At 39.1% G+C, this 13,372-nt stretch overlaps 1 protein-coding gene across 3 annotated transcripts in view; it reads right to left on the bottom strand.

Moving 5' to 3' along the window:
• Positions 1 to 13,372, bottom strand: part of SLC38A9 (solute carrier family 38 member 9) — a 46,442-nt gene that overhangs the window by 9,277 nt on the left and 23,793 nt on the right. For all 3 annotated transcript variants that reach the window (XM_061469410.1, XM_061469408.1, XM_061469409.1), the window contains 4 exons: positions 13,246 to 13,353; positions 10,339 to 10,445; positions 2,494 to 2,607; positions 1,072 to 1,220 (listed from right to left, as the gene is read on the bottom strand). In XM_061469410.1, coding sequence (XP_061325394.1) covers positions 1,072 to 1,220; positions 2,494 to 2,607; positions 10,339 to 10,445; positions 13,246 to 13,353 — 478 coding nt within the window. The remainder of the gene's footprint in view (positions 1 to 1,071; positions 1,221 to 2,493; positions 2,608 to 10,338; positions 10,446 to 13,245; positions 13,354 to 13,372) is intronic.

The raw sequence follows: 13,372 nt of genomic DNA, 5'->3' as shown, positions 1-13,372 counted from the left end.
TATCCACGTAATATATAGGACATGGCTATTTCCCAGTGGCTGTGAGATCCATGTTTAGCACTTAAATCAATGGCCTTGTTTCTAACTGTAACTTGTAGCAGTTCCTAAAAATCTCTTCAACGCTGAACTGCATACAATTTAGCATCAAAAAAAGTAGGCACTTATTTCACTGCCTAATTTTAGGCATACAATTTCTAGACCTTCTTATATCTATTTTAGGACCCACAAGAAACCTGAAACTTGGAATAATGTTTTCTGAGACCTGTATGCTACTGCTGATGCCACATAGGAAATACACATTTGTTCCTGGGATATTTTTTCCTTTCCTTTGTCAACACAGCATAAAATAAGAAACTTGGAAATAAATGCCAAATTGGTTGTGACAAATTCAGACAATACTGCAAATATAAATGTCCCAGGTTTTATTTAAATAACCCCAAAACAACAAAACTAAAATTGAGATCTGGATCAGCTCTTTCCCTGGAGTTCACGCAGTGTACAAATGCAGAGGTGTGGCTCATCTCTGAAATTAGCATGTGAAAAGCTATTTTTATAAGCATAGCAGCAGCCAAGATAACACAGCTAACAACTCACTTAGCTATTAGCTCTGTATGAAAGCAGGTGCACAATTACTAGTTACACACAATCAAAACACATATTACACCCTGAGAGGTTAATAACCAGAGTGTATGTGCTTCACAGCATAAAGGCTACTTGATGAAATGTTTCTGGACTGAACAAAATCTTTTCCCTCTACAACTTTATTTTTGCCATAGAGATACATAAAACAAAGGAACTGGGTTGACAAAACTATCATTACTGACAAAATGAAGAGCTAAAACAGAAGAACCCGTCCCCATTCTGCTCTGCCAAGCTGTAGCAGTCCTGATCAGCAGGCAAGTTTATTTTGCATGCCTATTCGCCCCCTCACTCTGCAAACATTGTGAAATTAGCTTTTGAAATGTACGTAATGCAGCAAAGGAAATCCCTAAAAGCTCAGCCGAATTTCTGACAACAGAAGGCCAGTTAAGGAAAGTGTGCCAAGCTCCTGTCAAGGGGTAGACTTCTTACCTTGGGTAAGCATTTCCAAAAAACTGTCTTAAGAGCTGAACTCGTGCCAGATAGCCCAACAGCGGGTATACAGTCATCATCTGGAACAGCAGGAATATTCTTGCAACAAATGACATGATGTCATCACTGGGAAAGTTATCTAGAAAATTCTAAACGCAGGAATAATGATGATACATTGATGTGTTATATATATCTGCTGATTTTTAATAGCGATGTGCAAGAAAGAGATAAAACCCAAGTAATTTCAACTGCCAAATGAATTCTACTACATGAAAACCCCTCTCTCTTCTACAGTTGTCTTGCCACCAAATGCCAACTGATTTTTTAATATTGCAGGGCTGATGTCAGCTTTTGTGTTACCATTAAAGATGGAAATATTTTCTACACTTCTGAACATCCTCAAATAATCAAGGCTGTGAAAGGCCATACGATTTTTTAGGCAGATGAATTCATATGCTATTACCTGTCATATCATATCTAGATATTAAAAAGTTATTTAATCATTAAAACTGGACCATATACTACAAATGAGAATGTCTGAAAAAGCAGTATAAGACTCAAGTATCATGGAAATATACAAATGGCTTCATAAGTATTTAGGATAACTACAGAAAATAAATGGTGAGAAAGTATCTTGTCATCTATTATTTACCTGTGGATTTCACCCCATTAAGTTATTTCAAAGGGTTCAAAAAATCATTTAATGGTTAAACAGCAGTACCAGTTCTAACTAACCTACTGTCAGAGGAAGCCTTAAAATGCTGTTTCATTGCTAAATATTAATGCAAGAGACATGGAATACCTGGCATAAAATGGATCACCAACTGATAACTGCTATCTTTGAAGTCATTTAGGGTGTGGTAATCAGTTTCACATATAAGAAGATAAGAGTTTAACAGCCTTCACAGGGTGTTTCATGTACTGCTGTTATCTGAAGAACTCTGCTGGCAAGGCTCACCACAGTCTTAGGCTCCAAACCTAATCACAGTGAGGAGTCCTACCTAAACGAGTCTGCATTTGCATCATATTTCCTTTTCTGGAGTATCTGAAGACAGTTCCAATGAGTGGGATTGGTCACTGCACACACAACTAAACAAACTTTTCAGGATTAAAGATGCTAAAGAAATTAAAGCTTCAACTGTTCACTTGGTCATTTTGGTCCTTTCTTCATCACTTTTGTAACAGTATTTAATAAATGTTTGTTTTTTTACAGAACTACTGGCCACCAGACATGAATATAAATGAGATAACACAAGTATTACTCATCTGCTTGTGCCCATGAGGCATTAACCAACTGATCAGAGTCAAGAACAGATGTGTCTGCCAGGGTGAGTCATGAAGCAAGAAGCAGTAGCTGTTCTTTTTTTAATATATATTTACTGAAAGATCAAGGACAAATATATACTGCAGTAAAAATCTCACCTGTTCAATACATTCTTTGGATAGCGGTGGTGAAGGAAAAGAAGCAAAAATTATCACCCCGACATACAGGTACGTTAATCCCACCAGGAAGTATGCAATAGAGAGGTCTCTCACCTGAGGAAGAAGAATATCTTATTTTGGCCAGCACTGACACAAAAACAGACAAAACGCTCATGAGGAGATTCCTATGACATTTATTACTGTCACTTTTGTATTTATTACTGTTTAATATTTATTACTATTTCTATTACTTAAATGGGGGTTTCAAAATTGGTCCTGGATCAGATCAGAAATCTGCAAAAGGATACCGCAAAGTGGATCTAGACAAGTATTATTTATCTATCTACATACGGAAAAGGCTTGAAGAAACAGATATGCCAACAGATGTAACACATTATTGCTGGATGCACAAGCATACACTAGTTATTACATCAAACAAACACCCTCTACTTTTCTACATTTAATAATCCCTACTAAGAGCCCTGGGACACAGAGACAACTGTTGAAGCACAGCAATGCCATGTGTTAAATTTCTTGTTAGGGCGAAAATCTTGCAATTAGAGACATCAGCCTACCCAGCTGCAGGTATAATGTAACAAACATTTTTTAAGGAGCTGCTTTGAAACCCAAGAGGATGGTCCACACAAGCTGGCTCCAAACCGGAAAATAGTATGCCAGGCTTCTGTAAGAATGGTGTGAAAATGGAAGACATAATTTATACACCATTAAATATAAATACAAAGACAAAACAGAAAGGCATAGGTGGGCACAGAGGTATGTACGTCCTTTAGCTTTACAATTGTATTTTATTACTTTAATTTAAAATTGCATATTCACTTTATCACTAAATTTTTATAAACACCTCAGGTAAATGCACCAAATAATCATCAAAGATTTTTAGGAGAGAGTCCTGAAGCTAAGATCATAAATCCATATTTAACTATATTACATGCACCTAAAAAAGGTATTAACTTCAGTGTTCACTTCTGAAATTTTTTACTATATTTATAAAGTATCTAGTGTATAAAAAGATTGTCAACGACATAAAAATAACTAAAATTTTTTAGCACCATTTAGCGTTGGAAAATAAGCAGCAAATCTTCTCCAGTACTTTAAGAATCTGCAGAATCCACAGATACACCAGAATGACCTCATAGCACTGTACTTAGTATTCTCCTACATCAGTTCTCTTTTTTTTGGAAATGAAGTGGGAGACCATTTCTTTCTAGTTATTAGCTAACTAAATTCTGTATAAGCTTATTCTACACTACAAAACACAATCTTACAGCAAACCATTTTTTCAGCTGCTGCTGATAATCAGCTTATTAAAGGATTACTGGTAATGCTTCAATACATGACCCTATTCTCCTACAACTGAAAAGCAAGTCTTATTAACTCAGGTAAAGTACCAAATTAGGACGGTATGGCCTCCAGACCAGGATCATTATTACGGTCTCCAGCTGGCTCACCGAGCACGGGCAAAGCCTGCTCACATCTGTACATGTAAATGTTTTCCTAAGTGTTTCTTCACATTATATCCATGACATATTCTATACCTTTCTGGGGTCTTCCGAGAGAAAGACGGTACCCAAGGAAAAAAAAAAAAGCATGCTAGATTACAAGTTTCAAGAAAAGGTCAAAAGGAAGTCTGTTTTAGTGAGGGAACTGCAATCTCCTGCTCATTTTGCCATTGCTTTTGGGGTAGAAGACTGATGCCTTTTTCCCATCAGCCTGCAAAAGGCCAATGGTATTTTCCATCAGACAATGGCCTGTTAGCGTGCACCCCAGGGTGGCGCTCACGCCCCTGGAAGCTGCAACCTCTGCCCCCTGCTGACCACATATATGCAGCCGGCAGATGCTCCTCTGGTTTTCACTCTCCTCGCACTGTTCACTGAGTAAGGACTAGCAACTTCCACGAAGGGTTGAGCAATAACATTTTCTTTAAAGTGTACTTTAAAGTGCTCCCAGGATTCTCCTCAGTTATATGAGAAGCTGTACAGGATTTTGTATAACAGCTACCTCTTCAAAAGCACCAGTGCCCATCCTAAAAACAGAGTTTAGTAATACTGAATCTGAGCATTCAGATTTCTTGCTGGATTTATGAGTAACTTAAATGCAGGAAGCAGAGACTAAGGAAGGTAAGGTGGTTTTGCAGGGTGACATGGACTCTCATCTCCTGAAGTCGAGAGTTGGACAATTTCTCAAAACGCACCCAAGACTTCTTTAGGCACATAACCTGACAAAATCTGTTTTCACTTGCATTTGGTATTTTTAGGTGTATTCCTCATGCATGAAGACAGAATAGTAACTCACAGTTGTTATTTGTGCTATCGTAAAACTATTTTTGCTGTGACAAGTACTTGCAGCTGTGAGGGCAAGCAATCTGAAACTGAATTCTTACTACTTCGTTTGGACTACACTTGATTAAAGTGGATAGCTAATGTGCTATTACCTCTGATTATACTAACCAGGTTCATGTTCCTACCGTTCTTCAGTGTGTACACTTTAATCTGTTCTGAAACTAGGTGCTGAGTTTATTTTGTTAATGTATTCTTATAGCATATAACAATACATCTTTTTCTTCAGGTATTGTCACCATACGAAGAAAAACCAGATTTTGATTTCACAGAATCATAGAATAATTAGGGTTGGAAAGGACCTTAAGATCATCAATTTCCAACCCCCCTGCCACGGGCAGGGACACCTCACATTAAACCATATTACCCAAGGCCTCGTCCAACCTGGTCTTAAACACTGCAAGGGATGGAGCATTCACAACCTCCCTGGGCAACCCATTTCAGTGCCTCACCACCCTAACAGGAAAGAATTTCCTCCTTATATCCAATCTAAACTTCCCCTGTTGAAGTTTTAACCCGTTACCTCTTGTCCTGTCACTACAGTCCCTAATGAAGAGTCCCTCCCCAGCATCGCTATAGTCCCCCTTCAGATACTGGAAGGCTGCTATGAGGTCTCCACAAAGCCTTCTCTTCTCCAGGCTGAACAGCCCCAACTTCCTCAGCCTGTCTTCATACGGGAGGTGCTCCAGCCCCTGATCATCCTCGTGGCCCTTCTCTGGACGTGTTCCAACAGTTTCATGTCCTTTTTATGTTGAGGATACCAGAACTGCACACAATACTCCAGGTGAGGTCTCACAAGAGCAGAGTAAAGGGGCAGTATCACCTCCTTCAACCTGCTGGTCATGCTCCTTTTGATGCAGCCCAGGATACAGTTGGCTTTCTGGGCTGCAAGCTCATGTTCATTTTCTCATTGACCAGCACCCCCAAGTCCTTCTGCGCAGGGCTGCTCTGAATCTCATCTTTCCACAAGTAGCAAGACAAGAAATAGGCAACTCAAATCCCTGAATTTATTTTTTCTCAAACATCCATCACTTCCCTTGCAAACATCTGCTTCTGCATATAAGGTGGTTGTTTTTGTACAAGAGTGTGTTATTTGTGTATATAACATCTTTTAATTAATGCTCATTACTCTTCAGGACACCTAGGTTCACCCCTAAAGACCGTGACTATAAATACTCTTTAGACAGCACAATTCCAGCTAAAACCAAAGGACACATGGAGAGACATGAAAGGATTAATTTTAAATAACAGAGGAATAATCGCATTTGTCTACTTTAAATTTCACATTAATCCGTTTATATTCAGAGTGAACACTACTGTGATGGAAATTGCCTAAGCATAAAAAATATGGCAGTCATCACACCTAAAGTTTATAATCTAAGGATCAAATGTAGAAAAAATGTGGAAGGAAAGAATCAAAGATAACATGCAGGTTATGGCCATCAGGATTACAGCTTGCCACCTACCAAGCTGCTGTCAAATACACTTGAAGTAACAGGCAAATTTTGAGGTGAAACTTGGAGAATGTGTTAACTGCAGTTATTGCTGACCAGGAGCTTTTCTAGTTAGATGCACAGAACAAAGTGCTGGAAGTGCCTCTGGAAGGACAGAAAATAGGGTGCTGAGGCTGGTGGCAGCAGCAGCAGAACAAAGGCAGAAATCAGCCTCCTAACAAAAGGATGAGTCTGATAACTATCAAAGAAAACTTTGAGAGTAGAAGACATGATATCACACTCTAGACTTGTACCCAGGTGCAGGCTGGACATGCAGAACAGGACTGAACACAGACACAGTGACAGCTCTGTGGCTTTACAGGTATTTCCTACGTGGTGCTGAAAAGAACAGGCAACTTTCAGGCCTTGTCTTCCTTATTGCATGCCATAGAGAAAACAGCTCCTTTTCTCTCAGTACCAAAGTGAAAGCTAGTTTGTAGAGATGCTTCTTGGATGGACAGGCTGTCCTGGGTTCAGCAGTAGCAGTCATTTTTCTCCTCCTTGGTAGCTGGTGCAGTGCAGTGTTTTGACTTTCGGCTCAGGAACAGAGCTGATAACAATGATGTTTTGGTTTGGCCAAGGACTTTGTGAGCCTCATGCTCTGCCAGGGAGGAGAGGAAGCCAGAAGGAAGCAGAGACAGGACACCTGACCCAAACTGACCAAAGAGGTATTCCATACCACAGCACGTCATGCCCAGGATGTAACTGGGAGTTAGCCAGAAGGGCTGGTAGACTGCAGAGTTGGAGGAGGCATTGGTCAGAGCTTGGTCGGGCTGGGGGGGGCGAGTTATCAGTCGGCTGGTGGTGAGATGTTGTATTCCATTCCTTTGTTATTTCCTTTATCATTATTATTATTGGTGGTAGCAGTAGCGATTTGTGTTATACCTTAGTTACTAAACTGTTCTTATCTCAACCCGTGGGAGTTGCATTCTTTTTGATTCTCCTGTCTGTCCCTCCGGGAGTAGGGGGAGGGCAAGAAGTGGGGGAAGTGAGTGAACAAGCTGTCTGGCTGGGTTTAAACCATGACACAGGCTTATACTGGTGCTTAACAATTATTACCACATTAGAAAAAGTGCCTTTTGATATCCCATTTCAGACTGGTCACTTCTCAAAAGAGAGGTGTTGCCTCTGCAATATGTCAACAGGACTCTGATCCATATCATAAAACAGACTTAACCTGTTCAAGCATCAAGGGCAAGATAACATTTAATAAGGTGACAAAAAAGTACTTCACCAGGATGCATAATGCTGTGCACTATTTTGGCTGGAAAGAGAAAGCAATAGTATAGCAGCATCAGTGGAAGCTCACTCTTTACAGAGAATAAACAGTATTTGAATATGGCAGAAAATTAGAACTACTCACAGCTCTATGCCTTCTGCAGTTAACTTCTGGAGAAAAAACATCTCCCCACTACCAGCCTTTCCCCCAGGTAAGTCCACAAACAACTGTTAAGAGACAGCACTAGCATATTTATGCCTCTAGATCGCACTCTGGGCTTGTGTAGCATCTGTACAGTTGCTCAGGGAACCAGATCACACACGAATCAGAAAAAAAACAACTCCTAGACAACAACCAACCAACCAAATGCAAAAGCAAACAAAAAACTCAACTAATCAAATCACCCTTTTATGGTTGGGTTAGTTTTCTAGGCAATCAGTTTCCAAGCTAGTTTTTTGGAACTAGTTGTCTAGTGCACAAAATCTTGAACTGATAAATATAAGGGGGCAGCAGTGGGAGATGGGAACAGGGAGTTCAACTTTGAATTGCAGACAAAGAACCCTGCTCACAGGGCTTCTTCAAGCCTTGCTGCTGACATTTGACTTATCCAGTGCACTGCTCCTCTCACACCCACATCACTGTACTGGAATAGCAGCCAAAGGAATCCTCCCCTCTGTGTGTGTTTTAGCTTTGGGCAGTGATACATGCCTGTGACCAGAATGGAAGCTGCTATTGTTTTGGATTTCTGACTCCATAAAAGGAATGTTATTGTTTCTCTTACTTTTTTCCAGCTCCCCAAAGGGTTGTTCTTATGACCACTAGTTTCAGCAAGCTCAAAACAGTACTTTTCCAGCTTGCCATGTTCTGTGTCTTTTCATAGAACTCTGATGGAAGTGACATGGAGTCTCCATTAGACTCCCCATGAGATACTGATATAAGAAAGCATCTTGCTGATGTAAATACATAGAAAAAAACACCCTATACATATGTAAACCTCCTACTTAGTCCAGCAGCTTAGTGAAATAAGCACAAACAGCTTTACAAGAGCATCAGTGCTTCATTAACATTTGGAAAGCACTACCAGACCTAGGTGAAAGACTGCTGTAATCTAGCCAAATAAAACTCCTAGAGGAACCATGCACAGATTTGCTTTATCATTAAAAACCTTTCCTGCTATACTTAACACTGCTCTTTCCCTGAGATTTTAACACTCTCCTGGAATGCAAGAGTCTTGTCAAAGGCTTGGGATCCATGCTAGGACTGACTTGGAAATTCAGCTTAAGCTCTAGGAAGGGCATTCAAAATAGCTGATTCAAATGCAAGCAGCAGTTTCTTCCTCCTTAACACAGGAAAAGCAAACTGCACAAGATTCCAGGTGCTGCTATTTGCAGTTGATTGCTTACTTTCATGTAAATGGAAGGGGAAATGCCACAGGAAAAGTCTTGAAGGTGGCATGGAAGCATTAAGCCTCCACTGCATACAGAGCTGATTGCTGGAGCCACTACACCTTTAGAACTTGAAAACCACAGCTGAAGAGAGAGAAAACTCTTGCTCTTTTCCAGATCATGAGATATTCTTAATGAAAACTGAGAAAAATCTTACTTAGTTTTCTTTCTCCAGAGCTTCACTAACCCCCTTTTTAGTTAAACTATATTCAGAAATGACTATAAAGCCCAAGACGCTTTTCTGGAGGAGAATTTATAACTCTTTTGCAGAGGTGTTCACTCACAAACTAGCCCTGGTTCACAGGTACAAAAAAAGTTAACTGGGCAGATTACTAAAGCAAAAGGTCATTTCACTGCATTGGCACATAATATGCATTTCACCTCTGAATAATCAAATCAGGTATATTTTATCACATGTGTTGGCAACTGGTTGTAGCTGCCAACAAGGTTCAATCCCTGCTTGAGTAGAGGTGTTGGACCAGATGACATCCAGAGGTCCCTTCAAACCTCAACCATTCTGTGATTCTGCGCCAGTTTATCAGACAGTTAATATTCTTAAATCTTTGCATGTTATTGTAGTTACCTTTACAGCTAAGATTTTAATGAAGCTGAACAAGAACCCTGTAAAGTAGGGAAGAAAAAAATAAACAAACAAAATAAAAGTTAAAATGTACTCTATGACTAACTCTATCATGTTTACTCCATTTTGTATTTTATAATGGGAAGATATTAAGAAAGAATGCAGTTCCATCTGGATGAGCAATACATAATTTTTTCTAGGGCAAAGCACCAGCCCAAAGTCTACATATCACAAAGATTCCCAATCCAAGCTTTAACTTTGAGGATTTCCTAAATAGGATCAGGTTTCTCTATGAATCTTGACTACTGAAGCAAAAAACTACCGAAACAACTCTGATTAAAAATATTATATAGACCCCAACACCATTGTTTAGGACTCTGCTAAAATCAGTCTTGTGCCCTGTGTTCTCCAGCATTTTTAATTCTAAAATCAGTCAGTTTTTCTAGGGTCTTAGAATATTGTCAGACCTTCTGCCTCTTGTGTGTAATTTGGCCATTTAATACCAGCCTGACCACTAATAAATCTAGGATACTTCTCAAGGCTTTAATCTGAAAAAATTGTAATGCATCTTTTACTCACTGGTAGCCAGTAAAAGTAGTATAACTGGTTTCTTATCAGATCACAAAAGTGAGTTACATTTTCTGAAGCTATCGCAATTCCTGGGTCAATTTCAAGATGAAGCAGACAGGAAGAAATCAGTGTCGCCTGGCTATATAGATACAAATCAGCACAGTCTTGTGAAGTTACTTACATTGTTTTCTTGATTCCTGTTATTTTGAAGAAGTGTGATGACACAATTGTGGATAAAGAAGGCAAGTGTCAGAACCCCTGTCAGCTGAGGGAACTGAATTCTAAACTCTAAGGGAGAAGAAAAAGTGTTAATAACTCACTTCTTTGAAACAACGCCAAAATGCAGAGGAGATACAGTACTGTGGAACCTGCTGGCAGAAACATAAGGCTCCATGTCAAAATGGGACAATCTATTTCATCTTCAACCATAGCCAAAGAAGGTATTTAATCAGGAAGTACAAAATGGTTACTATATAACACACTCTCCAGCAAAATTTTTCAGGAGGTCCCAACCATTGAAGATTATTAGGATAATCTAGGATTTACACATACAAACTTTTCTGCTTCTTAACAGTTTAACTGGAAAACATTTTTTTAGGAAGGAATTAAGGCTGCATATCTCTTGGCTCCTGAACAGGGAGATGGGGGGAAGGAATCATACTCTGTGAGCATCTTTTGCTGTTAAGAAGTTACTTATGCTACCAGAGGAAAAACGAGGTCTGTAGATGTTTAAGAGGTTCTGCTTACAAACCAGGGCATAAAGAAAGGCAGACCAACTTCTTGTCTTATTTACAGAAAAGGTATTTATATTTTTTGTCTCCATGGGAATAGCATTGCTCTGCCTCTTTTAATAGTTCAAGGACAGTGTTCACAAGATTGTGTTTCTGGAAGCACCACACCGGGTCTAGGAATTCACTGATGTGTGACATCATCAAAGCAGCATCCTGTTGGTATTATATAAGGATGTATGTACTCTTCAGTGTTAACAGCAATTAGAGATCCCTGAGCTAGCTCAGCTTCTGGAAGGCATCCAGCAGTGTAGCAAAACACTCATCAGAGTCTCACAAGCCCTTACAGATCAAACCACAGAAAGCTCCATGCAAACATATTTAAGCCAATTGTCTCTTATGAAGTCAGCAAGGTAAACACACCCCAGGAAATTACTGAAGGGCTCATCCAGGTTGAAAGAATATGCGTTCCCTAGGGCCAGAGTCACTGTATCTTCAATACCTAACTAATATGATGTGCTACTGATACAATTGAGAGTGCAAGCAACTTTTGGGCTTCTTTTTTATCCACTAATTTAACCTCAATAATAAAAAGCAAGCAGATTTAGAATCTTTCAGCACTGCATTTCCCCCATCACTACAACAACCAGTAGTAACCAGATTTATATGCATTAGCTATGTGGTTTGTCTATCTCCTAGCTGTACTAGTCACATTGCCAAAATAAACTGAGTGCACCACCTCTTAGTGACCTGTCATGCTGTAACAAATTTTACACAGGACTGCTTAATAGATCAACTTCAAGACGCTTAAAACCTGATTTCTTAGACATAGTCTGTCTTCCAGTTCATGCTGGTTTGTTAGTGAACTTTAGTTTGGGCAAATTTTCTCCTGTGTTCTCAGGAAGAGTCTCTGATGCCATGCAAACATTTGAAGACTGTCTGCTGGGGCAGTTGAGGTTGAAAACACATTTCCAAGCTTGCAGTGGAGGACGACAAAACACTGTGGTTCTTTCTACTTACAGATATCATTCAGAATATTGACATACAAAATAAATAAGGTCATTAACACAGATGATAATAATCCAGTGATTTGAAATAATTTTTTTTACACTGGAGACAAAAGCAGTTTGTTAGTCCAAAAATTCTGTCTAAAAGTAAAGGCTAGTGATGCAGGAAAACATACAGCACAGAGAGCACTGTTTCACAACCACCTACATCTATCTTTTAAGTTTGTACTTATGCTGCAGTAGTCAGGAGGATTCTTAGGTAATTATGAAGATAATCCTGTCCACCCTTAAAGCATCTGCTTTGGTCTTGCACACAGTCATACTCAGCAAAAACCATCTGGCTTTGAAGACTCAGCATGAAAGGACAATAATCTTTTTTCTTGGTGACATAACCAAGCTGAAGGAACTGCTTTAAATAGCCTTTCACTTGTTTCTTGCATTCAGATCTCGAAAGAGATGAATGCCTAGCAGAGAAGGAATGACCTTTAGTAGTTATGGAAAAACAAACAAACAGCTTTGATGACAGCTAGAGGTTTAGGGGTGGAGAAGGGGAATACTGGGTTTTTAGCAGACCTCTTTGTCAAACGTACATACAGTACGCTAGCCAAGCTGTTCATTCGGCTTGTGCCAGATCAATTTCAGTTCTGCTAGACAGCTGCATCAATCCAGAGTGGCAGAAGACAACAAAGAGTAAGCAGATGCAAGACCACTGCAACTGTCATGTGAACACACTTAAACCAGTTGAATTTTGTATTTGTAACTTTACTCAGCTATCTGTAGTTTACTTACTGAATTGTTGCCACAGTGCATTAACAGGATTCCATAAATTAGATCAGATTCTGTTACAAACGGAAAAAATCCAGTGTTTTTTTTTTTAAATTTAATTTATTTCTATATTGATACAGTATTGCAAAACCCATCCTAATGTTTTAAGTTATCCTTGTTTTCTTTTCCAATTCTACATTATTGGACCTAACAATAGTTTGCAACCCATGTGTAAAACTGTTAAAACAGTGCTTATTGTGACTGGTACACTAAAAATGCACAAACCTTTAAAATAAGAAGGTGCATATCTCTGAATTTTATTTTAAGTAATTTTTAAAGAAAGACAAACTACTTTTGTTTCTAAGAACAGGAGTGATAATAATTCAACAGGACAGGGGACATCTCCTTGGAGCTAACTGCTCATGCAATTTGGCCTGTTGTAAAGGATGTAGCCTCTACATGCTAATTAGACATCATTTCCTCATTTTATTTATGTCACAGAGGTGTTAAAAGGTGAGAAATTCAAAATTACTTAAAAAAAGTCTTAAACTCATCATATACATGCTTCATTCATGCATTTTATCTTACCTGGCACAAAAAAAGCATTCTCTGTAAACCAATTGTATTCTAAGTGGATTCCCAGACGAGCAGCCTTTACAGTAACCAGAAGAACTAAGTAGACAACTGAAACTGTACCTGGAAAAGATCAGAGCCA

This window comes from Pezoporus flaviventris, unplaced genomic scaffold (genome assembly GCF_033815535.1).
Source record: "Pezoporus flaviventris isolate CSIRO_AGI_PZ_B2104156 unplaced genomic scaffold, CSIRO_AGI_Pfla_v1 ptg000057l, whole genome shotgun sequence".
Lineage (NCBI taxonomy): Eukaryota > Metazoa > Chordata > Aves > Psittaciformes > Psittacidae > Pezoporus > Pezoporus flaviventris.
Note: the sequence above shows the minus strand (reverse complement) of the source record. Positions and strands in the feature narration are given on the sequence as shown.